Genomic DNA, 24,130 nt, shown 5'->3' on the forward strand with positions numbered 1-24,130 from the left:
TATCTGAAATAATCACTGCAGATTCCCTGGTAGAATCTGGCACCAGAAATTCTATATAATCCTGGATGAAGTTAACTCCTAGAGGGACATTAGTGAGTGTAAGCGGGTGGCTTGCCCTGTGCAGGCTGGAGGGCCTGGGGCTCAGGGCCGGATTAACCTTGTGTGGGCCTGGTGCCAAACATATTTGTGGGACCCCCTGGGGTTAGTGGAGCATGGCGTGGGGAAGTTGGTCCCCAGAGCGAGGGGCTGGCTAGGTGCAATGGGCCATGGCCCAGTGGGGGTGGCCCCACTACACCCAGCCCAGTGCGATGGCACTGTTTACAAACTGGCAGTTGCCAGATACACCATGGCCCACCCAGCCCTGTGCTGCCAGCATGCCTCTTCCTCTCAGGGCCCCCCAGAGGATTCAGGGGGCCTGGGGCAAAGTGGGGGAGCTGCGGCGCTTGTACTCACCTGGCGGTGGTTCAGGTCTTCAGCAGCATTTTGGCGGTGGGGGGGCTCTTCAGTCACTTCATATCTTTGGCAGCACTGAAGAGCCCCCCGCCGCTGAAATGCCAGCTGAAGACCCGGACCGCCGCTGGGCCAGGGCTCATGGGGCCCCAGTGGGACCCAGAGAAAATTGCTGTACTTGCCCTCCCCCCCCCGGGTGGCCCTGCTTCCTCTTGGGGGGCAGACCTGGGACATGCCCCATGGTTCCCTGGCCAAACAGCCCCCTGCTCCCTATGCCCAGTATCCCCTGGACCTGCTATGCCCATTTGTGGTGCCCCTCCACATATCCCCCACCACAAATGCACAGTGCCCTGCACATCACCACTCTGCCCAGTGCACCCGCACCCACAGCTCCACCTAGGGTTACCAGATAGCAATTATGAAAAAACGGGATGGGGCGGTGGGGGATAATAGATGCCTGTATAAGAAAAAGTCCCAAACCAGGTGACTGTCCCTTTAAAAATGGGGCATCTGGTCACCCTAGCCACATCATAACTACTGAGCACCACCCTACACCCCGACCACAACTGTCCTGCACCCACACAGAACCCCCACTCCCTAGCACCCCAAAACACATAAACCTCCCCCACTGCCCAGCATCCCCACCCCCTCACAGCCCAGCACCCCCCACTAGCCCTCCAGACACACACTCCCCTCACACCCCACCCCCCCGGCTGAACTCACTGCTGCTGGGAGGTGACTGTGTCAGCTGGGCTGAGCCGAGCCGGTAGCATGGCCAGGACTGGGCTAGTTCCCGGGACGGGAAATTGCTCTGGCTCCTTGGGAGCAGCGTGATCACCCAGGCGAGGGCCTGCCCCTGCCCTGGGCAGCCTTTCAGGACTCTTTTGCCTGGAGGGACCCAGCCATGCCCCCCACACTGCCCCTTCCCCCCTATGCTGGCTGAGAGTGGCCAAAACCAGAGCTGCACTGGGGTCTGGCCAGGAGGCGGAGAGAAGGTGGATGGGGCCAGGGGGCAGAGAGGAGCCAGCGGGCTGGCGGGGCCTCAGGGCTCAGTTCAAATGGAGCAGACCGGGCCGAGGCCCCTTCTGAGTGTGGGCCCAGCACCTCGGCACCATTGTAAACCTGGTATTGCTGGGGCAGCCAACCCTGGTTACTGAAAGAGGCACCCCTGACAGGGATCAGGTAATTCCCCTATAAAAAGTAGCTGAAAGCTGAACTCAAGGAGAGCAAAGACTGCTGGGAGTGAGGAGGCTCCAGCAGAGTCCTGGGATTTGTGACTATGGTTTATCTACACCAATGTACCCAACCTTATTACACAGGAGTGCCACATAAACCTTATGTGGGCCAAACAGATTCTACATATTTTAATAAGATTTGAAGTCACCCATATTGATTTATAGTTGAAGTTCAGCTTGTTTTGTATGTATTTAGATAGGTTGTTTCTATGTACGGTATTGTCTATTTACACACTTGTGTAAACTAAAATGATGTAAACGTGATGACAAAACGCTAATGAATCGGCTGTTAGTATATTGCAGGAATCGTCACTCTTTGGCACGCAGCCCGCCAGGGTAAGCCCCTTGGTGGGCTGGACTGGTTTGTTTACCTACTGCATCCGCAGGTTTAGCCGATTGCAGCTACCCCTGGGTGTGGTTCGCCATTCCAGGCTAATGGGGGCCGTGGGAAGTGACGCGGGCCGAGGGATATGCTGGCCACTGCTTCCCACCCCCCCCATTGGCCTGGAGCAGCGAACCACGGCCAGTGGGAGCCACAATCGGCTGAATCTGAGGATGTGGTGGGTAAACAAACTGACCAAATGTTGCTGATCCCTGGTATATTGTGCTGAAGCAGGCTGCAGGCCTTATGAAATACTCTGGTGGGCTGTATACAGCCCACAGGCCATAGGTTGGGCACCCCAGATCTACACTGTCCAGCAGTTTGGACAACGGGGGTATGAATAGCAATGTGCACCAATGCTGCATTGTAAGTCACTCATGTGGATGCTTCGGGTGCAACCCATAAGGTTCCTAGTTTGCCTTCATGTAATCTTCTTCAAACAGGACTACACTAATGGGAAGAAGGAACCTTTTTGTTCACACCCCTGGCATCCACCCGGGGGAGTTACAGAGCAGCACTATACTGCAGGGCAGTATAGATGTAGCCCAAGATTCCAGCTAGGAAGTGCTGGCAGTAGCCTGCTAAGGCAGGAGAGACCCTGAGAGAGCAGGGGAAAGACAGCCAAAGTTCTCCAAGCAGGGTGGCTTGGGAGCAGGAAGAGAAATGTTTGCTTGTTGGACTTTAATTTGGGACTGTGAGTTTTATTTTGAGTTTCTTTTGTGAATAAACCTAGGTCCCAACAAGGGGTATTTTGACCCCAGAAAAAGAGTGTGGAGTCTGCATAAGGGGCCGTTGAGGGGGAAACAGGCAGGTGCTGCAGGGTGACCTCTGGCCATAAGGGGTTGCTCACAATGTGGTTGCCCTTGTTACAGTGAGAAATAAAAAAATGAAGATTATGAATGAAATTCTGCCCTTAGTAATGCACAGGTGTAAATGAAGGCAGAATTTGTCAAATTTATATATAAATGCATGTAATAAAGATGTCAAACATGCCTGTGATATATGCTAAACTAAACTTGAAAATGTGCTTGTTTGTTTTTTTTCAGGTTAGCCAATATACCAAAGCAATTGAAATGTATGAACTGAAAATCCGAAACCTAACCATCAAGGTGCAACATATGGAGTCAACCAGTGTTTCTTACACTGAGTTGGACTTTCAGTTACTGAAACTGGAAATCAATGAAATGCAGAGACTGGTCACTCAGCTGAAATCCACGCTTGTTGGAAGCAATGTGATTGTTGAACAACTATATGTAGAGGTAGAGTATGAGGGTTATTCTGCCATTCAGAAACATTCAGTTCTCTATTACACCAGTGAAATCTGGAATGTCCCTACTATTGTCAGTGGAGTTACTCTGGATTTAAATCAGTGTAAATTTAAGCAAATCTTGGCTTTAACATGTTTCTTCATATCTGGCAAAAAATGGCAATTTTTGTCATTTGTGTGACTGAAAGCTAAAGTTCTTGGATGCTGCTATATTAAATAAATATGCTGTCTAAATTATTATAATAAATATTAATTTATGGGCATCTATGCTTGAAAGCTTCTGTGCTCTAACAAATATAATTAAAATCTTAACTTATTAGGGCAGTGACCGGATTAATATAAAATCAAGAACTGGAAAAGACTCATACCTTCCCAATATTCAATAAATCAAATTTTCAAAACGATCATTCATTCACCTGGAGTGAATAATTGCTTTTGATGGTAAATAAAATATCATTAGTTTCTTCACTGTCTTCCTTAACATTAAATGAGTGTGCATAGATTATTTATCTGGGCAGGTAAAATTTCAAGACACGTCTGCAAGGCTGAAATTATTTATAGGTAACAGTTATAACCAAGTAAGCCTTATTGGACATTTTTGGGTGATCTTTAGCATTACGGTATATGATTGAGTGCTAAAGACACAAACATTTTCTTGTAGTTACACACATCTGCATGAGACCTGATGTTTATGCTAAAACATATTCTTGGGAACATTTCCTAAAACTTGTTCTGCAGCATCTTTTGTGAAATGATAAATCCAGCCTAGAATGTTTGTGAAATAAAGTTGACCATAATTTAAAGTCATGCTGAATTTTTATTTCTCCAGATTAGGAATCTGACTCTCATGGTAAATGATCTGGAATCACTGGACAAAAACAATATCCTTGCAATCCGTCGAGAAATTGTGACACTGCAGAATCGATTGAAGGAATGTGAAAAGGATAGAAATCAAACCACTCCACCCTCCTATTTCCCACCAGGTAAGCATTCTGTGTTTAAATCATATGAGAAGGGATGGTAGAAGTAGGAAGAAGACTGAGTTAAATGAAATGACAATAAAGCACAGGTCCTGGAAAATTTGCCAGACATGTATTAACCTTTCAGCAACAGGCTGGTATAAAAGATGAGAGCAGGAAACAAACACTTTCACGTACTCTTATACTGTTTTTCTAGTGGAAAAAGTTGGAAAACAATACAAAAGTATGAAAAGTAATGTTTTGTGCTTCTTTCAAACTCTCTTTTTGTGGTATAATATAAGAACATAAGAAAGGCCATATTGGGTCAGACCAAAGGTCCATCTAGCCCAATATCATGTCTTCCAACAGTGGCCAATGCCAGGTGCCCCAGAGGGAATGAACAGAACAGGTAATCATCTAGTGATCTCCCCATCCCTGCCCATCTTGGCTAACAGCCATTGATGGACTTATCCTTCATGAGTTTATCTAGTTCTTTTTTGAACCCTGTTATAGTCTTGGCCTTCACAACATCCTCTGGCAGAGAGTTCCACAGGTTGACTGTGCATTTTGTGAAAAAATACTTCCTTTTGTTTGTTTTAAACCTGCTGCCTATTAAGTCCATTTGGTGACCCCTAGTTCTTGTGTTATGAGGAGTAAAAAAACACTTCCTTATTTACTTTCTCTGCACCAGTCATGATTTTATAGACCTCTATTATATCCCCATTTAGTCATCTTTTTTCAAATCTGAAAAGTCCCAGTCTTTTATTAATCTCTCCTCATATGGCAGACGCTCCAACCCCTAATAATTTTTGTTGCCCTTCTCTGATTCTTTTCCAATTCCAATCTATCTCCTTTGAGATGGGGCGATCACATCGGTATGCAGTATTCAAGATGTGGTCGTACCATAGGTTTATATAGAGGCAATATGATATTTTCTGTCTTATTATCTATCCCTTTCTTAATGATTCCCAGCATTCTGTTTGCTTTTTTGACTGTCACTGCACATTGAGTAGATATTTTCAGAGAACTATCCACAATGACTCTATTGTCTCTTTCTTGATTGGTAACAGCTAATTTAGACCCCATCATTTTATACATGTAGTTGGATTTATGTTTTCCAATGTGCATTACTTTGTATTTATCAACATTGAATTTCATCTACCATTTTGTTGCCCAGTCACCCAGTTTTGAGAGAGATGTTTTTTCTGATTAACTCTGATCATGATTAACTTCTGTTAAAGTGATTTGTATCTTGTCAATGTCACTCTACTGCTGCTTGGGAAATTTGAGAAGCAGCTGATGCACTGGAGCTGTTTGTATGCAGATTCAAGAAGACAAAATTGCATAGTTTACATTTTTCATTAATATGCAGAAATTTATTCTGAGCCATGAAATCCTAGTCCCATTAAACTCAGTGGGAATTTTGCCATTGTCTTCAATGGAGCCAGGATTTCACTCTTTTATTTTATTTTTTTTTAAGAAAGTTTAAATTCTGCAGCAGTTGATAGCTTTCCTTAAGGGAAAGCTTCCCAGTCACTAATGAATAGGAAGAGGATTTTTCAAGCAGTGTTACTCCCTTGTATGCATTTTTATGACTTCTTTTTGCCAAATTATTCTAAAGCAGAATGTTCATAATACAATTGAGGAAGAAGACTGCTTTTTCACCTTACCTAACAATTTGGCTAGCAAATCAGAGGTGAACCAGACTAATAACAAAGAGTTTGGAGAAACCTTTGAACAAAGCAGAGCACTTTTCACTGTACAGATAGTGCACGTCTATTACCTACCTGTACTTGCCTCCTACCACCTTCAGGTCAGTTATTTCAAGCTTCCCATTAGCAGGAGAGAGGGACTGGTAGAAATAAAAGTTTTCCCTCTGTGGCCTCTTCAGGGCTTGCTAGCACCGCAGGCAGCCAGTGCAGTTTGTCTCTGATAGGAAAAATGAACAGCACTTTCTCTGTTGGGTCAGATGATGTGTGGGTGGGGAGAGGGAAATACACTCTAAAGTCCTTTGCTAATCCTTAGGAAAGGCTTACCAATTGTTCAGTGGAAAGTGTAGGGTTTAAAAAGCATTTGAAGGGCATTTCATTGATTTACTGAGGGTGATGGTGTGTAGAGAGAAGCTGCCTCTTTCTTCTCAAGCCTGAGAACAAGTCTTTCTTATAGTTAAAAAGTGCTAAAACCTTTAACCACAGTGCTGTGTTCAGCAGGTGTATGTAAGAGGAGGAGGGGCTCATTTCAGGGTTAGTGGATCTCTTTCCGGTTGACTTGAATGTGGCGTGGCTGCAGGGCACAGCAGCTTTCTTAGCACCGGGAATGACATAGAAGGCCAGATCCTCACTGGCATAAGTTTCCATAGCTCCATTGACTTTGGTTGGACTATGACAGTTTATACCAGTTGAGGATCTAGCTGATTACTTTTTGGAGGGTTTCTGGGTGCAATTCCTCCATTGGCACAGAGGCTTCAGAAGGCCCCTACTGCAATGAAATCTCAGTGGTTCTCTTGTTTGAGGGGTGTGTGAAGCTGTGGAGAGGCAATAGGGAGGGACTCTGTATATCTTATGCATATTAGAGGTAAGTTGCCACCAATTTCAAATAGGTCAAAACAAGGTTTGGTGGGAGTTTGGGAGCAGGGTGGGATTGTAATTTCTGGGTGTGCCATTAGGGGGAGATCCAATGACAATAAACCATGCTGACGGGGATTATATCAGTGCCATGGTTCCTACTCCAGCCCAAGACTGGAATAGCAACTGTGGAGAGCCTGGGGATTTTCCTGTCTGTTAGGAAGTGTTGCTGCTCAGCTACTACTGTATAAATACCTAGATAGAGACAAAGATTCAGATCCCTAACCTGCTGTATAATTGACCACACAAAGCCTGCTTAGCCTGACTGTGTGCATGGTGGGGAGGGAAGGAAGGAAGGGGAACAGATGAATTGCACTTTCTTTGCAGTGGGTGCAATCTTTCATTTCATGTCATATTGTTCAACTTTCTACACTGATTGCACACAGTATAGTCCATTTCCTTAACAGAAAGTGGGAGGGAGAAGTTGCAGTTTGGGAACAGGGGGCGAGTAAGTGAGCTTGTTGGATTTCCTGGATGAGTCCCTTTGGAGGATGTGAATAGTTGCACACACTAGACTGTCAAAACTCCCTAGCATGCCTTTAAGCAGTTATACACGGATTTCCATACATTTTCTCCACAGCCTTGATTCCTGTCAAACCACTTCCTCTGCTTTTGGTTCCTACTATATTTATAATATTTGTATTACACTGACCCTTTGTCCTGTTTTCAGAACTGTTCCCCCCCCTCCTCTACTTCGTATTTTGGTTGAGTAAAGTGGACTTGGGAGAGACTGAAAAATCCCCAACTTGTCTAAGGAGGGTTTAATTAAAGTGATTTGCTCTTGCAGTACTTTGGAATACAGCCTCTCAAATGCTGTATCCCAAGGTGCTGCTTACTGACACGCTGTGTAGCAAGAGCAGGCCTATTCTCAAGCAACCTATCAGAAAGAAAGTACTGTTCTCCATCTGGCCTGCTCCCTGAGTGCAGTTTTCTAGTGCATGGCCCAGTCCGAGACGGGATTCAGTAAATGTGTTGATAATAAAAACTCATTACTTTTACCATGCCTGCAGCAGTTCCCAGCACCTCTGTTACTATTTACTGCCCCAAATCAGCAGAAACTTATCCAACCTCTTCCCATCCCTTTGACAAACTGAATGACTGTCTCCCTTTTGTGTTGATTTCAACTGATTGCATCAGGGCAGGATTAAAGAGAGGAGTTCAGTGAGGGCTCAGCAGCTGGCTCTTTGTTACACTGGACTAAAATTATCTGGTAGTCAGTGGAGAGTCATGAGCCAAATGAGACACTAACAGGCAAATGGAAAGGCAAAGCTGTTTTTTTTCCCCATTGTGTGTTCATGGACTAATATACCAGACTTCAAGTTATTGGCAAACAGCTCTCACCAGGGTGGGAACATGGAATTAGCCTCCATGGAAGCTCAGGCATCTTGGTATGAGGGTCACACTGATTTCATCCCTCCCCCTCCACATCTAAGTAAAGCTAGGATGTAGGAAAATAAATGCCTATAGTCTGGTTGTCTTTTGGGGTAACGTAGTGGTACCAGTTATCACTTGAAATGTTAATGCCTTAGTTACGGATATGTTGATTTAGAGCTGGACATTTCCTTGGTGTTTGTACAAACACAGGCCCACTCCAGCAATCTGATCTGGGTGGGTGGATCCCTGTGCTCCTGAAATCAATGGCAATCAATGTCAGTATAAGGATCTGCCTGCATGGGCCAGATCACAGGTGTAGGACCAAAATGTAATATGCTCCTTTCCCCAGGGAGCTTACTATTTCTGGGTTGGATGGCGTCCCACCTTTGGAAGAGGTGGCGCATTGCCGGGCTGCCCCAGGAGCAACACAGGAAAAATAGTGGTTCAAGGAGCCACATTTTCCTTTTCTGCCTTGTTCTTCAGGGCACAGGCAATGTTTCCTGTTTTTTTCCATCCATGTGTGGAATGAATTTTGTTATGTGCACCAAATTATCGAGGTGATGTGTGCTACTAATAGAAACAAAATACTTAGATATAATATATATTTAAAAAAAGTTACCATAGGGATAATTACTCCAGCCAGGACGGGTTAGGCATTTTAGAACTCACTACTCAAATAATTAAATTTAAGCTTAAGAGAAATAAAAATTATGAATTGCACAGACGAGTTAAAAAACTCAAACAACAGCAGGCTGAAAGAATAAAATTATAGAGACTATATGTGCGTTTCAGGAAGCATTAAGAAGTAACAGCAACAACAACAACAACATAAGTATGTGTTGGGAGGTGAGTGTGAAAGACAGTGTGTGTGTGTGGTGTGTGTGTGAGACACACACACACACACGCTGCCCCTTTAAGTAGATTGGCACTCACCAGTCTGAACCCTGCTTGTTCAGACACAGCAAGAGGCACCAGCAAGCTCCATCCCAGTTCTGAGCTCTGTCGTGTCCCTCTCCTGCTCTGCAGAGATGGGATACAGGGGTGGTGGGACAGAGGAGGGGGGCACCCTGACATCACTTACCCTCCTCTTCTCCCGATCTGCACAACAATCAGGAGACTCCCGGGAGCACCTGGCCAGGGGCTCCCAGGCAGAGGGCAGGAGCAGCATGGCAGTGGGGGGAGGGGGCACCTGAAGTACACAGCACTTGATAGACGGCTGGGCGGCCACCTGGCTGCCCAGCTTAGAGGGAACTATGGGCACAAGGATATCAATTCACTGCTGTCACAGCCCTCAGCTTGCCAGCTTAGCTGTGGTGACTGGCACACTGGGGCCATGGAGCCATGGCTTCCTGCCTCTCCATGCTCACTCCTCTGCCCCTCAGAAGCGAGTTAGCAAGCAGATATGCAGCGCCACTTCCCCCTGCACATCCTGACCCAAAGTCTGGGTAGCCTGTGTGAGGGAATAAAGCCTATGTGTTTTCTTAGCTCCCTCTACCTTATTCCCCCACGTGAACATGCAGCCCACCTCTGAAAAAGAGCTAAGACATGGCTTTAGCCCTGGGACTTCAATGATCAGAGGTCTAACACAGTAAAAAAGGAGTTAAAAATGCTTAAGTCTGAATAATTCATATGGATTTATTTCAAGTGCAGCCCAATATTTACAAAATGACATGACACTTTGCTGCTTTTTTCACAAGATCCAGACAGGAAGGTAAGTTACGATTAAATAAACAATGAGTTCCTCTGAACCTGTGCAGAAGACAGATAACCCACCCTGACTATCACAGAGGTTTTTTTTTTAACTCTTTCTGGGAAAGTTTTCAAAAATCAAAATCAAATATCCACTGTATGGAACTTCACACAATTCCTCATGTCATTAAACTAAACATGCTCCTAACTTTATTTTAATAATTCATGCATGGTTTCATAAATAAGAAACAAGTGTTCAGCAGAGAGCTGTCTTTAAGGGAAGAAATAATAAAAAGGTCTCTCTGCTGAACACGTTTGTTTTTTATTTATGAATTATTATGAATTATTAAAATAAAGCTGGATTGGGTTCAGTTTAATGACATGAACAATTATTTGAGGTTGTAAATATATGAGTTTGGTAGTACTTCAGTACCAGCAATATTATTTGGAACAAATCAGAGATTTATAGAAGCACTTAATAACCACTTAATTTTGAAATAAGCTTGCTGTGAGTTAAGTTCAGTAATAGATTCAAAATGTCGACAGTTAAGAACAAACCATAATGCTGGAGGTAACGATACACCAGGGGTTGGCAGCCTCTGGCACGTGGCTCCCCAGGGTAAGCACATCCCTCGCTAACACCACTTCCTGCCGCCCCCATTGGCCTGGGATGGCAAACCGCGGCCAGTGAGAGCTGTGGTCGACCAAACCTGCTGACGTGGTAGGTAAACAAACTGGCCTGCTCCGCCAAGGTGCTTACCCTGGAGAGCTGTGTGCTAGAGGTTGCCGACCCTTGCGATACACAGTAGAGATACAAGGCAAATGGCTCAAATTGATTTATGGAGTTGGCAGGCTGCAAGCCACTGTGCATCATCATCTGCATTATCTTTCTTGCACTGCATTAGCTGAGGTATGAGCACCTCCAAACATCAGTATGTGTGCCAAGTACTGTGGCCATGTTATTAGCCATACTAATTGCCATTTGCAGAGCTACAGCTTACCTGGCCATACAGTGCCTGCATTGTGTGCTATATCTGGAAATGAGGTCTCAGTGGTCCATTCCCAGTCAGTAAAGCACTTAAGCACGTGATTAAATGCTTTGCTGAAGCATTTAGAATACTGATTTGGTGTAACACTGGTCTACAATTTTTGAGAAGTCGTCTGCTTAAGAGATAAAATGTGATATTTATTATGTATTTTGATGTGCTGAATTCAAATATGACAATTAAAACAACTGATTGGCTACTGTTTCTAAGATATTTAAGTTTATACATTTTATGTCTATGTATATTGTGTAGATAGTAGAGTTTTAATCATAAATTGTAAGCCTAGGTCTTTTCATGTGTTTATGGTTGCTTTACATGATAATATTTCACCTGTCCTGTTTATGTAACACTTTAAAAATCAGCAAAAGGGTTATATAAATAAAATTTATTATGAAACAAAAGGCAAAAAACTATTATGTACATAGTTTAGTCCTATTCAGTGTCTACTTGGCGCTTCTTGGCTTGTCTCTTGTATTCATTAAATGGAGCATCTCTTGTCACTGTCCAGCAATAGTCTGCAAGCATTGATGGGCTCCATTTGCCCTGATAGCGTTTCTCTATTGTTGCAATGTCCTGGTGAAATCGCTCGCCGTGCTCGTAGCTCACTGCTCCTCAGTTCGGTGGAAAAAAATCTAGATGAGAGTGCAAAAAATGTATCTTTAGTGACATGTTGCAACCAAGGCTTTTGTATGCCTTGAAGAGGTTTTCCACCAACAACCTGTAGTCATCTGCCTTGTTGTTTCTGAGAAAGTTTATTGCCACTAACTGGTAGGCTTTCCATGCCATCTTTTCCTTGCCACACAGTGCATGGTCAAATGCATCATCTCGAAGAAGTTCACGAATCTGAGGACCAACAAAGACACCTTCCTTTATCTTAGCTTCATTTAACCTTGGAAATTTTCCAGGGAGGTATTTGAAAGCTGCTTGTGTTTTGTCAATGGCCTTAACAAAGTTCTTCATCAGACCCAGCTTGATGTGTAAGGGTGGTAACAAAATCTTCCTTGATTCAACACGTGGTGGATGCTGAACACTTTTCCTCCCAGGCTCCAATGACTGTCAGAGTGGCCAATCTTTCTTAATGTAGTGGGAATCTCTTGCACGACTATCCCATTTGCAGAGAAAACAGCAGTACTTTGTGTATCCAGTCTGCAGACCAAGCAAGAGAGCAACAACCTTCAAATCGCCACAAAGCTGCCACTGATGTTGGTCATAGTTTGTGCATCTCAAAAGTTGTTTCATGTTGTCATAGGTTTCCTTCATATGGACTGCATGACCAACTGGAATTGATGGCAAAACATTGCCATTATGTAGCAAAACAGCTTTAAGACTCGTCTTTGATGAATCAATGAACAGTCTCCACTCATCTGGATCGTGAACGATGTTGAGGGCTGCCATCACACCATCGATGTTGTTGCAGGCTACAAGATCATCTTCCATGAAGAAGAAGGAGACAAGATCCTTTTGACGGTCACGGAACATGGAAACTCTAATATCACCTGCCAGGAGATTCCACTGCTGTAGTCTGGAGCCCAACAGCTCTGCCTTACTCTTTGGCTCTAGTTTTCTACCCATTAACAATTTTAAGCATCATTTTCGTTCTCAGTGACCCAGAATTAGTAAAGTTTGATTACATTTATTTCAGAAGCATTTTGGCTGTAGAGCAGTGTAATTGGAGCATTTTTTGCTAGTGTTTTCAACAAGGGAGCAAAACCCAGGGCTACATCATCTTTTAGCACTGTGTCCTCAGAGCAGAAAATTGATCAGAGGGAAGTTAGTGCCACAGAATGGCTGTAACCTCTGCTCTGGCCAACCAAGTCCCACAGATGGTTGGAGCTGACCAAGAAGAGGCATGACCCAGGTGGCCAGGGGAGGCAGCAATTCAGCAAAGCCTCTCTGCAGCTTCCATCAGCAGGGCTCCACAGAAGCCCCAGGAAAAAATGAAATCTGCTTCTCACCCCCAACAAGGGAGGGCAGTGAGTGAATTCCTGGATTCCCCACATGCTTTGGCACCAGGAGTCAGGCTGGGCTAGGAAGTGTGGGAAAAGCTATACAACAGAAAAAAGGAGACAGTGGAGCTTAGGAAAGGTGGAAAGACAAAAGCAAGGGAGACATGGTGAGTTTCACTGGAAAACCTTATTTCATAGACTGCAGCAAATGTTACAATTACAGTTTAATGCACATTAACGTTGGATTCTGCAGATGTTACCAATAGTTAGACTGAAAGGCCACAAAGATACGGTCCTGCCTCTAGGGCGGTGCATCACTCTATTTAGATGTCAATAAATCATCCCTGCCAGGGATGACTTTGATCCCTCTCTTTCTGAAGAAGAAATGTTTTGTATTTGCAAATGTAACACTGACAGTCCCTGGTCATTGGTGGACAGGACTGAAGCTGGGACTTCAGGATCTTAGTGCATGAGCCTCTACAGGCTGAGCTAACAGTCTATTGGCTGTTAGCTAAGGCTGTAGAGCAGACTCATTTTATTTCTCTCTCTACATTGTCTCAGTGCTACTAGATGGGACAGAACACTACACCCAGAAGGTGTGTGGGTTGCATACTTCCCCTAGCTGAGGAAGCACGTCCCAAGCTTCAGAGTCTTCCCAGTTGAAATCCCAGACAAGCCCCCACTTGTAGTGCTGACAGACCCCAGTTGTCGGAAGGCAGGATTGAACCAGGGACCTCTGGAGCTTAGTGTATGAGCATCTACCGCATGAGCTAAAAGTCAGTTGCCTGTTAGCTAAGGCTATAGAGGAAACTCATTTAAAGCTTTCTAAGTGGTCTCGGTGCTACTAGTTGAGATCAAACACCATACCCAAGCACCAGTTTTCTCTAAGTGGAAGGTGTATTCCAAGAATTTCCCAGGGAGAGCATCTCCAGACTGGCCACAAGGGGTTCTCCCCTCTCTATACATTGCTTTGTATTTTGTGGACTATTCAGAAGATGTTTCTGGCCAAAGGAACCTGTTCGTCTGGCCTTGTCAGTGGTAGTATGCATTTCCCTATTCTGCTCCACAGGTGCTCTTCAGCCATCCTTAAGAGGGACCAGCTTTAGGTGTGAGAGCACAGTTCTGTCTTTGTGTTATCTCTGTTCTTAGCGCTAAGGGGGCAATGGTGTTGTTTGTGCTGTGGCCACTTCTCTGTTAGAAATAAACTAAGACCAGCAACTCTTTTCATAAAGGCTTGCAAACAGCCATCAAAGGATATTCACTGGAAAGATAAAATATAAGTGACTTGTGTCAAAGATTCTCCTCCCTCCCTCCCCTCACTAGAGCATGTGCAACCTCTGCACTGATCTAGGTGTTTATGATATCATTAGCTGTTGCCATGAATTGATCAATTAATAGAAACATGAAACTCAAGTCTTGGCAGGTAAAATTTCCTTCACCTCTAAGAGGGAGGGAACATTGTCTAGTGGTGAAAGCACCCGAGTTAGGAAATGTTTGTTCTAGTCTTAGCATCTGTGTCTCAGATGACTATTTTTTAAAGGAAAAAGAAACCTGGCACATGTACATCTTTTAGGGCTGGAAAGAGTCAGACAAAAGGACACTTTCATTTTAAAGTGTGCTGGTGTCAGCATGACCAGCTTCTGACTCAGAGAGGGACATGTGTATTTTGGACTGGAGGATTTTTTCAATTTTTAAACCAGCTTCTTTACCAAATAACTGGAGGATAGCTAATATGATGCCAATTTCTAAAAAGGGCTCCAGGTGACCCTGGCAATTATAGGCTGGTAAGTCTGACTTCAGTAGTGGGCAAACTGGTTGAAACTATAATAAAGACCAAAATTGACAGACACATAGATTAACATAATTTGTTGGGGTATAGTCAACATGGTTTCTGTAAAGGCAAATCAATCAATCTACTAGAATTCTACTAGAATTCTTTGAGGGGTCAACAATCATGTGGACAAAGGAGATTCAGTGGATATAGCAGGGGTCGGCAACCTCTGGCACATAGCTTGCCAGGTTAAGCACCCTGGCGGGCCCGGCCAGTTTGTTTACCTGCTGCATCAGCAGGTTCAACCGATTGCGGCTCCCACTGGCTGCAGTTCTCCTTCCCAGGCCAATGGGGCTGCAGGAAGTAGTGCGGGCCAAGGGATGTGCTGGCCGCGGCTTCCCACCTCCCCCATTGGCCTGGAGTGGCGAACCGCGGCCAGTGGGAGCCGGGATTGGCCAAACCTGCTGATGCAGCAGGTAAACAAACTGGCCCATCCCATCAGGGTGCTTACCCTGGCGAGCCGCATGCCAGAGGTTGCCGATCTCTGGGATATAGTATCTTTAGATTTTCATCAAAGCCTCTTGAGCAAAGTAAGCAGTCATGCGATAAGAGGGAAGGTCCTCTCATGGATTGGTAACCGGTTAAAAGATTGGAAACAAAGGGTATGTATAAACGGTCAGTTTTCAGATTGGAGAGAGATAAATAGTCGTGTCCCCCTGGGGTCTGTATTGGGCCCAGTACTGTTCAACATATTCAGAAATGATCTGGAAAAAGGGATAAATAGTGAGGTGGCAAAATTTACAGATGATACAAAACTACTCAAGATAGTTAAGTCCCAGGCAGACTGAGAAGAGCTACAGAAGGATCTCACAAAACTGGGTGATTAGGCAACAAAATGGCAGATGAAATTCAATGTTGATAAATGCAAAATAATGCACATTGGAAAGCCATAAACCCAACTATACATATAAACTGATGGGGTCTAAATTAGCTGTTACTACTCAAGAAAGAGATCTTGGAGTCATTGTGGATAGTTCTCTGAAGACATTCACTCAATGTGCAGGGCAGTCAAAAAAGCGAACAGAATGCTGGCAATCATTAAGAAAGGGATAGATAATAAGACAGAAAAGATCATATTGCCTCTATATAAATCCATGATAGTCCACATCTTGAATACTGTGTGCAGATGTGGTTGCCCCATCTCAAAAAAGGTATATTGGAATTGGAAAAGGTTCAGAAAAGGGCAACAAAAATGATTAGGAGTATGGAGCATTTGCCATATGAGGAGAGATAAATAAGACTGGGACTTTTCAGCTTGGAAAAAAGATGACTAAGGAGGGTTATGATAGAGATCTATAAAATCATGACTGGTGCGGACAAAGTAAATAAGGAAGTGTTATTTACTCCTTTTCATAACACAAGAACTAGGGATCACCAAATGAAATTAATAGGCAGCAGGTTGTAAAACAAACAAAAGGAAGTATTTTTCACACAACAAACAGTCAATCTGTGGAACTCCTTGCCAGAGGGTGTTGTGAAGGCCAAGACTATAATAGGCTTCAAAAAAGAACTAGATAAATTCATGGAGGATAGGTCCATCAATGGCTATTAGCCAGGATGGGTGGGGATGGTGTCCCTAGCCTCCATTTGCCAGAAGCTGGGAATGGGTGATAGGAGAGAGATCACTTGATGATTACCTGTTCTGTTCCTTCCCTCTGGGGCACCTGGCATTGGTCGGAAGACAGGATACCAGGCTAGATGGACCTTCGGTCTGCCCCAATATGGCTGTTCTTATGTTCCAGTAATGTAGTGTTCTGTGTTCATTGTGAAACATTGAACAAAGTGTAACTAATAGTCACTTTAAGCAAAGGAATAGTTTTGATAGTGTTCATTCAAGTTCTCTTCATTCCAGACATTGTTCATTCCACTGAATTCTCATTCCACTAGGCTATTTGTTTTGCTAAACAGTGCAAATTCTACTCAGCATAGCAATCCACCTTGAACAAGCATTGGGTAGCTATAAAAAGCCAAATATTTTGGCTGATGAAATGAAAAACACAGAATATTTCAATCATCCTGAAGCTCCTGGGACAACATAAGAAAAAACAGGACTGTCCTGTTTAAACTAGGATGTAAGGTCACTTTATAGGTACCTCACATGTAAACTGGGGATATTTAAACTGGGGATATTCCAGCTCACAGAGCTGTTGTAAGGCTATGCTCATTAATGTCTGAATTGCTTTGGGAGCTTCAGATGGAAGGCACTGTGAAGTATTGTTTTAAAGTGGTGATTTTAACAGCAGCATGCTAATCTGAAATGAGCCTCTAGAACGAGTGCTGCTAACTCTCCTTCCAACTTCTAAAATTCATTGTTGTACAGTAAGACAAGATGTTCCATTTTCTTGTTTCCCATATTCCCAGAACTGTGCTCCACTGCAGGAGCAAATGACCTAAAATGCTTCTGAAATTGTATTTTCTATGTGATTTCCCAGCCCATTGGGTTGGAAAGCATAGAGTAGGTGGAAAAGGAAAACTGATCACTTATCTGAAAACAGAAGCTGATCACTTATTTACTGCAAGTAAGTACTGACTAAAACAGAGGTCCTATAATTTGTTGCAGGATTGTTGGCTGTTTTTTCAATATGACCCCCATTCTAGTGGTATAGGCCTTTGACCGCTGTATCTCAGTCAGATTGGACCAGCTATAGTAATGAAATCCATGTGGTGTTTACATGGAGCAAAGCAAATCATTGACAAAGATATGTATGCATTTCTGTTCTTGCAACAAAGCTGATTCTTATAAAGAACACACTGTAAATCATCCCCCCCAATCATGCCATTTGAAAAACCCATATTTTCTTTTTGCTTACAGGTAGCTGTGGTCATGGTGGAATTGTGAATATCAGCAAGCCCTATATTGTACAGCTGAACTGGAGAGGATTTTCCTACAAATATGGTGCCTGGGGTAGGGATTACTCTCTTCAGACCCCAGAGAAGGACCTATATTGGGTTGCACCTTTGAACACAGATGGGAGACTCTTGGAATATTACAGACTTTATAATTCCTATGATGATTTGCTGCTATTCAGAAACGCTAGAGAAAGCAGAACGACATACGGGGAAGGCAGTGGCACTGCAGTTTACAATAATTTCATGTATTATAATATATATGGTTCAAGAGATATGGGCAAGCTCAATTTAAACACAAACACCTTAGCTTTGAGGAAAACTCTGCCCAATGCTGCTTATGGTAACCGTTTCTCTTATGCTGGTGTTACGTGGCAAGGTATGGACTTTGCTGTGGATGAAAGTGGATTATGGGTAATTTATTCAACTGAAGAAAGCACGGGTAACATTGTGATTAGCAAACTCAATGATACCACACTTGATGTGCTCCATACTTGGAAAACAAGGCAGTACAAGCCATCTGTTTCCAATGCTTTCATCATATGTGGTGTTCTGTATGCCACAAGACCTGTCAGCACTAGGAAAGAGGAAATATTTTACATGTATGACACCAACACTGAACAGGAAGGCAAAATTAGCATAATTATGGACAAAATGTTAGAAACAGTTCAGAGTATTAACTATAACCCCTCAGACCAAATCCTGTATGTTTACAACGATGGCTACCTTGTTAAATACAATCTGATTTTTCAACCTATGTTACCCTGATATGAATATACAGAACAGCTAGAGATCATAGAAAGTCCCATTTTATATCTCCGTGGACAATGTTAATATTAGACTAGAGGATCTAATCCTACCAAGAGTAGCTACTGGGCATAGGGTTTATTACCATGAGCTGTCCCATTGGAGGGATTACTTACATTAATAACCTCTATGCCTGGTAATAACTAGTTGCAAGATTGGGTTCTTAGCTTTTTAACTGGTGTTTAGATATAATGGTGATGGGTGTACTAGAAATGACCTTGATATAAAGATAAATAGATGACTTCTTGATGGACAGAATATGCATAGCAATAGAGAAATTGCTCACACACTGATGTGCATTTGGAGGAATGTCTTTATTTAGATAACACATGGAAACTGAACTGCTGTTTCATCATCTTTGCTCAAAGTATGGAAGGCCATAAATATATTAATCATTGACCTCAAATAATTACTAAAAGATTAAAATTAGAGGAGAATTAAGACTTGATCTTTAAAGAGCAGACCATCGGTTAAGATGAAGCTATGGAAATGGTTGCCTTGCCATGCCATGCCTTCCTTGCAACCCATCAATGTATTTTAGATGACAGGACTCCAATGCACTACTTTCCTAAAGTTGCACTCCAGGGGAAAAAACCTTACACTATTTTTGGATGGTTTCATTTTCTTAGCACTGTGTCCTGGGAGCATGATCCATAGCCCATTGAAAGCAATGAGTTCCATTGACTTTAATAGTCTCTGGCAGTCCCATGGTATATGCCATATGATGCAACAGAGCAGAAACTATGCCACCCTACATGCTTCCATTTGGCATTCTGCAATTTACTATGACCTCCATTAGCATCTTTCAAAAACACTCCGAAAACAAGGAGCCAAAATTTATTTCCAGTATAACTCCATTGGCTTCAATTATTGTACATTGGAGAGTGAATCTAGCACGTGATCTGTCAGTTACAGAATATTGAAGTTGGGACAAAATCAGTCATATGCTCTTTATTTTTAAAATGCCACATGATTTTTTTTATCAATATCTGAACTGTAATCATGTCAGAAATACTGACATGTACAATTATGAAAATGCAGTGAATGTTTGCTGGTTTTCTTTTATTAATCCTATCTTTGTCTTCTTATAATCTGGATCAGTAGATGTGAATGATTAATTTTTGTTTAATAAAGTGTTCTAAAAATCCAAACCCTATAGTTATTTAAGTCATTGTGTGACAGCTGGGTAACTTTTGGGATACAGCAAAAAGCCATCTTGACCAAACAATATTGGAAACAGAGATCATCATACTCCATAGCTCCTGGAACAACACAAAGGTGTGAATCAATATGTCAGTAACTAGATGAGGGACTTTATTTCCACCCATTGAAATATGTTCATCGGTTAGATTAGCATTCTCCACCAAGTTGAGATGTTACTTGAGAGGTCTGAGGCTGATGACCCATCTTTAAGTCACGTGCTGCCATTTAACAGGTATCTACATCTGTTTCCTGAAAATTTGTGAAATAAATTTGAAAGCCAGCCATGAGCAGAGACCTAGAAAGAATTCACAATAGCCCTACCAAAGGATGTTTAAAAATAAAAAAGCTAATAGGCAGCAGAATATTTCTTGCTTCACATTTTTTGGTGAACCAATAATTCCCAAGGGTTGCCCTAATCACAGGCATAAAAGGCAGCTGTATATGGCATCACATTTTAAGAAGAAATTTGAGGTTAGATACACAAAGAGGACTTAGGATCTCACTTCTGTAGCTTGTATCAATTTTGATTAAGTCTGTTATAAGACAAGGCTCCTCTCAGAGGTGCCAGTAGAAAAAAGGGGTGCGGGGGCAAAGCCCCCATATACCCTGAGAGGGCACTGCCAGAAAACTGGGGAGGCCTCACAAGGTCCACCGGGGGGAGGGAGTGGGGGGCAAAGTGAGGGCAGCACGTGATCCTCGTTGCTCCCCGCACTGGCATCTCTGGCTCCTATATTTCATCAAGGAGTATCAGATGTGAAACAGCATGAAGGTATTTAAGAAGGCAACTCAAAGAGTTCCTCATACACAAGCAATCAGGTCTTGAGCAGTCCAGGCGAAAAAACAAAAGCTTAAAACTTGTTCTTCATATAATTTAAAAACAACCCTAGCAGCCTATTTAATTAAAAAAAAACAGCAAAAATACCCCACCTCCCTTTCTATTTCGTATAAGGAATTTTGAAATTTAAATCTCAGTGTGATAGACATGCTTGCTTTGATCTGCTTAGCTCTTGGAAGTCCCCAAGGCTCCGGGCTGTTGGCCCCGTGGCCCTATAAACAGCTCTGTCTGCCATTAGGGAATTTTTTTCTCCTGAGAACCCCCTAAAACATTTTATGTACTGCCAGGGATTCACAAACCCCAGTTTGGGAACCAGTGCCATAAATATATGCGGAGATTTAAGCACCTAAAAATGGGATTCCCAGAAGCTGAGTGGGATGCTGCTTAAGCTAGCAAGTAGAGGGTTGGGTTTAATGCCACTGGGGATTCACAGCTGCGAACCCTCTCCTGAAATTAAGTGTTTAACCTAGGTCAGCCCTGTCTGAATGGGGAAAAGAGAAGACAATGTGGAGGTTGTGATGCCCTTTTCTACACAGTATTTAGAGCATTCAGCTTGGATGATGGGAGATCAGGGTTCAAATCCCCACTCTTCTTGTGACAGAGCAAGCACTTGAACCAAGGTCTTTCACTGCCCAAGTGAGTATGCTCAGCACTGGACTACAGGGAATGTGGGAGGAAGGGCTTTCTCAATCTCACCTGTTGAAGCTGCTTCACTTTGTATGAAATACTTAAATAGTCAATGGGTCAAGGAGCAGTCACAATGACTCTATAGTAGAGGGATTACAGCAGGAGTCAGCAACCTCTGGGCATGCGCCTCGCCAGGGTAAGCACCCTGGTGGGCTGGGTCAGCTTGTTTACCTGCCGCATTGGAAGGTTCGGCTGATTGCTGCTCCAACTGGCTGCGGTTTGCTGTCCCAGAGCAATGGGGGCTGCAGGAAGCAGTGCAAGTGAGGGATGTGCTGGCCGTGGCTTCCAGAGGTTGCTGACCCCTTGATTACAGTATCTGGTTTACAGACCCAAGTTCTAGTCCTGTACCAATGACTGTTTAAACTTGGACCACTACTTAGTTCTAAGCTGTTACCGCATCTTATTATTGTCACTGTGAGAAATTTTGTGATTAGCAACAAACTTGCTTATAGCAGATACGGCCGAACTAGTAGACTTTCTTTTGTAGGAGGTTCCTATTTACCAAATAGATACAGAATGAGCTGACATTGCACAACCTAATATCAGAAAGTCTAAAGCAGAGGGCAAGTCTAGCTGATCTGTGCATTTCCCACTTGCAATTTTCAAGTGTCACATCAGCTGAACAGTTCCATACCTTTCTGTACTGTCCAAAGAGAGAGTGCCTCTTCACAGTCATGGAGGTGCCTAGTTTGGGATAGGGCCCAAATGGCCTCATACTGTAAATGAGTTTCTGATATGGTCCTCTCCAATTTACAAAGAGGAGCACAGTGTCCCCAGTCCCAGCACAGGCTTTCCAGATTAAATGGCAATACAACGGGAAAGCAAGCGCCTTCCATTGAAGCAAATGACACAACTTTTTCTTCAGTGGGAGCGAGACTACAATGAACCAAAACCTAGACACAAATTCGGTTGTTTGGAGATCCATTCCTGACCTGATTCCTCTCCACAGTCTTGCATCTTGGCCTGTCTCTGTGTCATCTCCTTGTGGATATTTTGCTATTTAAATTGTAACTTGGTTAAAATTGAACTCCTTTCATTCCTCTCAAGATCTCCATTGCATTCTCAGTCACCATTGACAGTACTACCATCCCTTCTGTCACTCAGACTCATCATGAGAGTCATCTTTGACTCTTCGCCCTCTGTAGAGCTATACATCCAAGCTATATCCAAGCCTTGCCACTCTTCCTCCCTAGCATTTTCACTATTGGGCCTTATCCCTCAGTCCACATGACTAAAACTCTCTGTGGTGCTTATCTGCATCCTCTCTGACCATCCTGGCACCCACCTCACTCTCCTGTCAAAATGATGTTGCAAAGTCACCTTTTTGACCTATCAAAGTGACAATCATAGAATATTAGGGTTAGAAGGGACCTCAGAAGGTCATCTAGTCCAACCCCCTGCTCCAAGCAGGACCATCCCCAGATTTTTACCCCAGTTCCCTTAATGGCCCCCTCAGGGATTGAGCTCACAACCCTGGGTTTAGTAGGCCAATGCTCAAACCCCTGAGCTATCCCTCCCCCCCAATGTCAGTCCCCTTCTCGAGTCCCATAGAATATGTCATATGCAAGCTTTTTGTTCCTCCTTTATGGCCTTTCGCAACCTGACCCTTCCTCACTTGTCTACTCTTGTATCCAACCATGACTCTTCTGCTCTGCCAATGTTGTCAGCCCCCATCATCCATTAGTTCACCTGTCACTCATGCACTCTCTCATTTTCTTCCATTCTGATTAATGCATGGGCACGTCCTCTAAACTAATCCATAAATCCACTGCACTGTGCTCCTCCAAATAGCTCCTTAAGACCGACTTCTTTCAGATGCCTATGGTAAGTTGTCAACTGATTACAGCTAAGCAGATGTCTTCAGTAGGAACTTCTGATATTTATTGTGTTTCATTATATTAAAGACATGAACCAACTGAAAACCATCTATCCGTGCACATAGTTGGCCTCTGCATGATCTTGTTTCTTTTACCCTCATTGTTTATCCCTCATTCTTTTCAATTTACAATTACTTGTTGCGTCTTATCTTAAATGTTGTTGTTGTATGTTCTTCTAGGGAGGAACTGCCTTTTTGCTTTGCATTAGAACAGCATCGAGCGCCAATCATGGCCTCTAGGTACTTCTGGGATACGAACAATAAATAATAGCATGCCTGGGATTTTTTGTGCATCTGTGTTTTTGTCTGAAATTTCATGCATGTGGCTATGTGGATTGAATATAAATTGGCTTTGAAAAGTAAGCAAACAATATGTTTCCAGACAACTGTGTAAACATTCTGTTGGAAACAGAGTTTCAACAGTTGTGTGCACATAATGACATTTAAATTTCATGAATTCATCCCTAAATTTATAAAATGTAAGAGATGGGGATCTCTTTTTCCTGTAGATATTACGTTTTTTTTGTGATTGAATATTAGTGCTCCTGAAAGTTAGAGACTAACAACTCTAGTCAGAGGCAATCACAGAGCACAAAGCCAGTGGGTAGTCTTTTGCACACTGCACTATTGGTGGGACTCAGTTATAAAAACAACATTTAGCATGTCTCTTGAGAGTAGATTGAAAAATCATGAATTGCAGTCTCTGCTGAAGATTCTTGAGGAATTCTGTTCCTATTTGTTCTTAGTCTGTTTTCAAACTCTAACAAATAGTTCTAGTGTTAATTACTTATGGTGATTTGCCAGTGTAACACCCTTGGAGTTCAGGGAGCATGGCCCCTTTAAAACCTTGTTCTGAGGCAGAAGAAGTGCATGTTGTTTCAGGGACCTGGGGAGCGGAAGAGTGACAGAGCAGGTATGTCTGTAGGTCCAGACAAGAGGGCTATACCAAGCAGGCCCTCATGTAATGAAGCAGCTGAGAATGAGCCTGGAGCCTGGGAGGGACAAAGCGGTTGATTGGGGCCACCCCAGGACTGGAGCCAGGAGGACCACTGTGCCAGGGAGGAATCACCCA

General features: G+C 43.4%; 1 protein-coding gene across 2 annotated transcripts in view; it reads left to right on the forward strand.

Moving 5' to 3' along the window:
* Nucleotides 1-19,608, forward strand: part of OLFM4 (olfactomedin 4) — a 35,949-nt gene extending 16,341 nt beyond the window's left edge. For both annotated transcript variants that reach the window (XM_030566069.1, XM_030566079.1), the window contains 3 exons: nucleotides 3,114-3,326; nucleotides 4,164-4,317; nucleotides 17,616-19,608. In XM_030566069.1, the coding sequence (XP_030421929.1) occupies nucleotides 3,114-3,326; nucleotides 4,164-4,317; nucleotides 17,616-18,418 (1,170 nt within the window). In that variant the 3' untranslated portion in view covers nucleotides 18,419-19,608. The remainder of the gene's footprint in view (nucleotides 1-3,113; nucleotides 3,327-4,163; nucleotides 4,318-17,615) is intronic.
* The last annotated feature ends 4,522 nt before the right edge of the window (nucleotides 19,609-24,130 follow it).

This window comes from Gopherus evgoodei, chromosome 1 (genome assembly GCF_007399415.2).
Source record: "Gopherus evgoodei ecotype Sinaloan lineage chromosome 1, rGopEvg1_v1.p, whole genome shotgun sequence".
NCBI classification, from domain to species: Eukaryota; Metazoa; Chordata; order Testudines; family Testudinidae; genus Gopherus; species Gopherus evgoodei.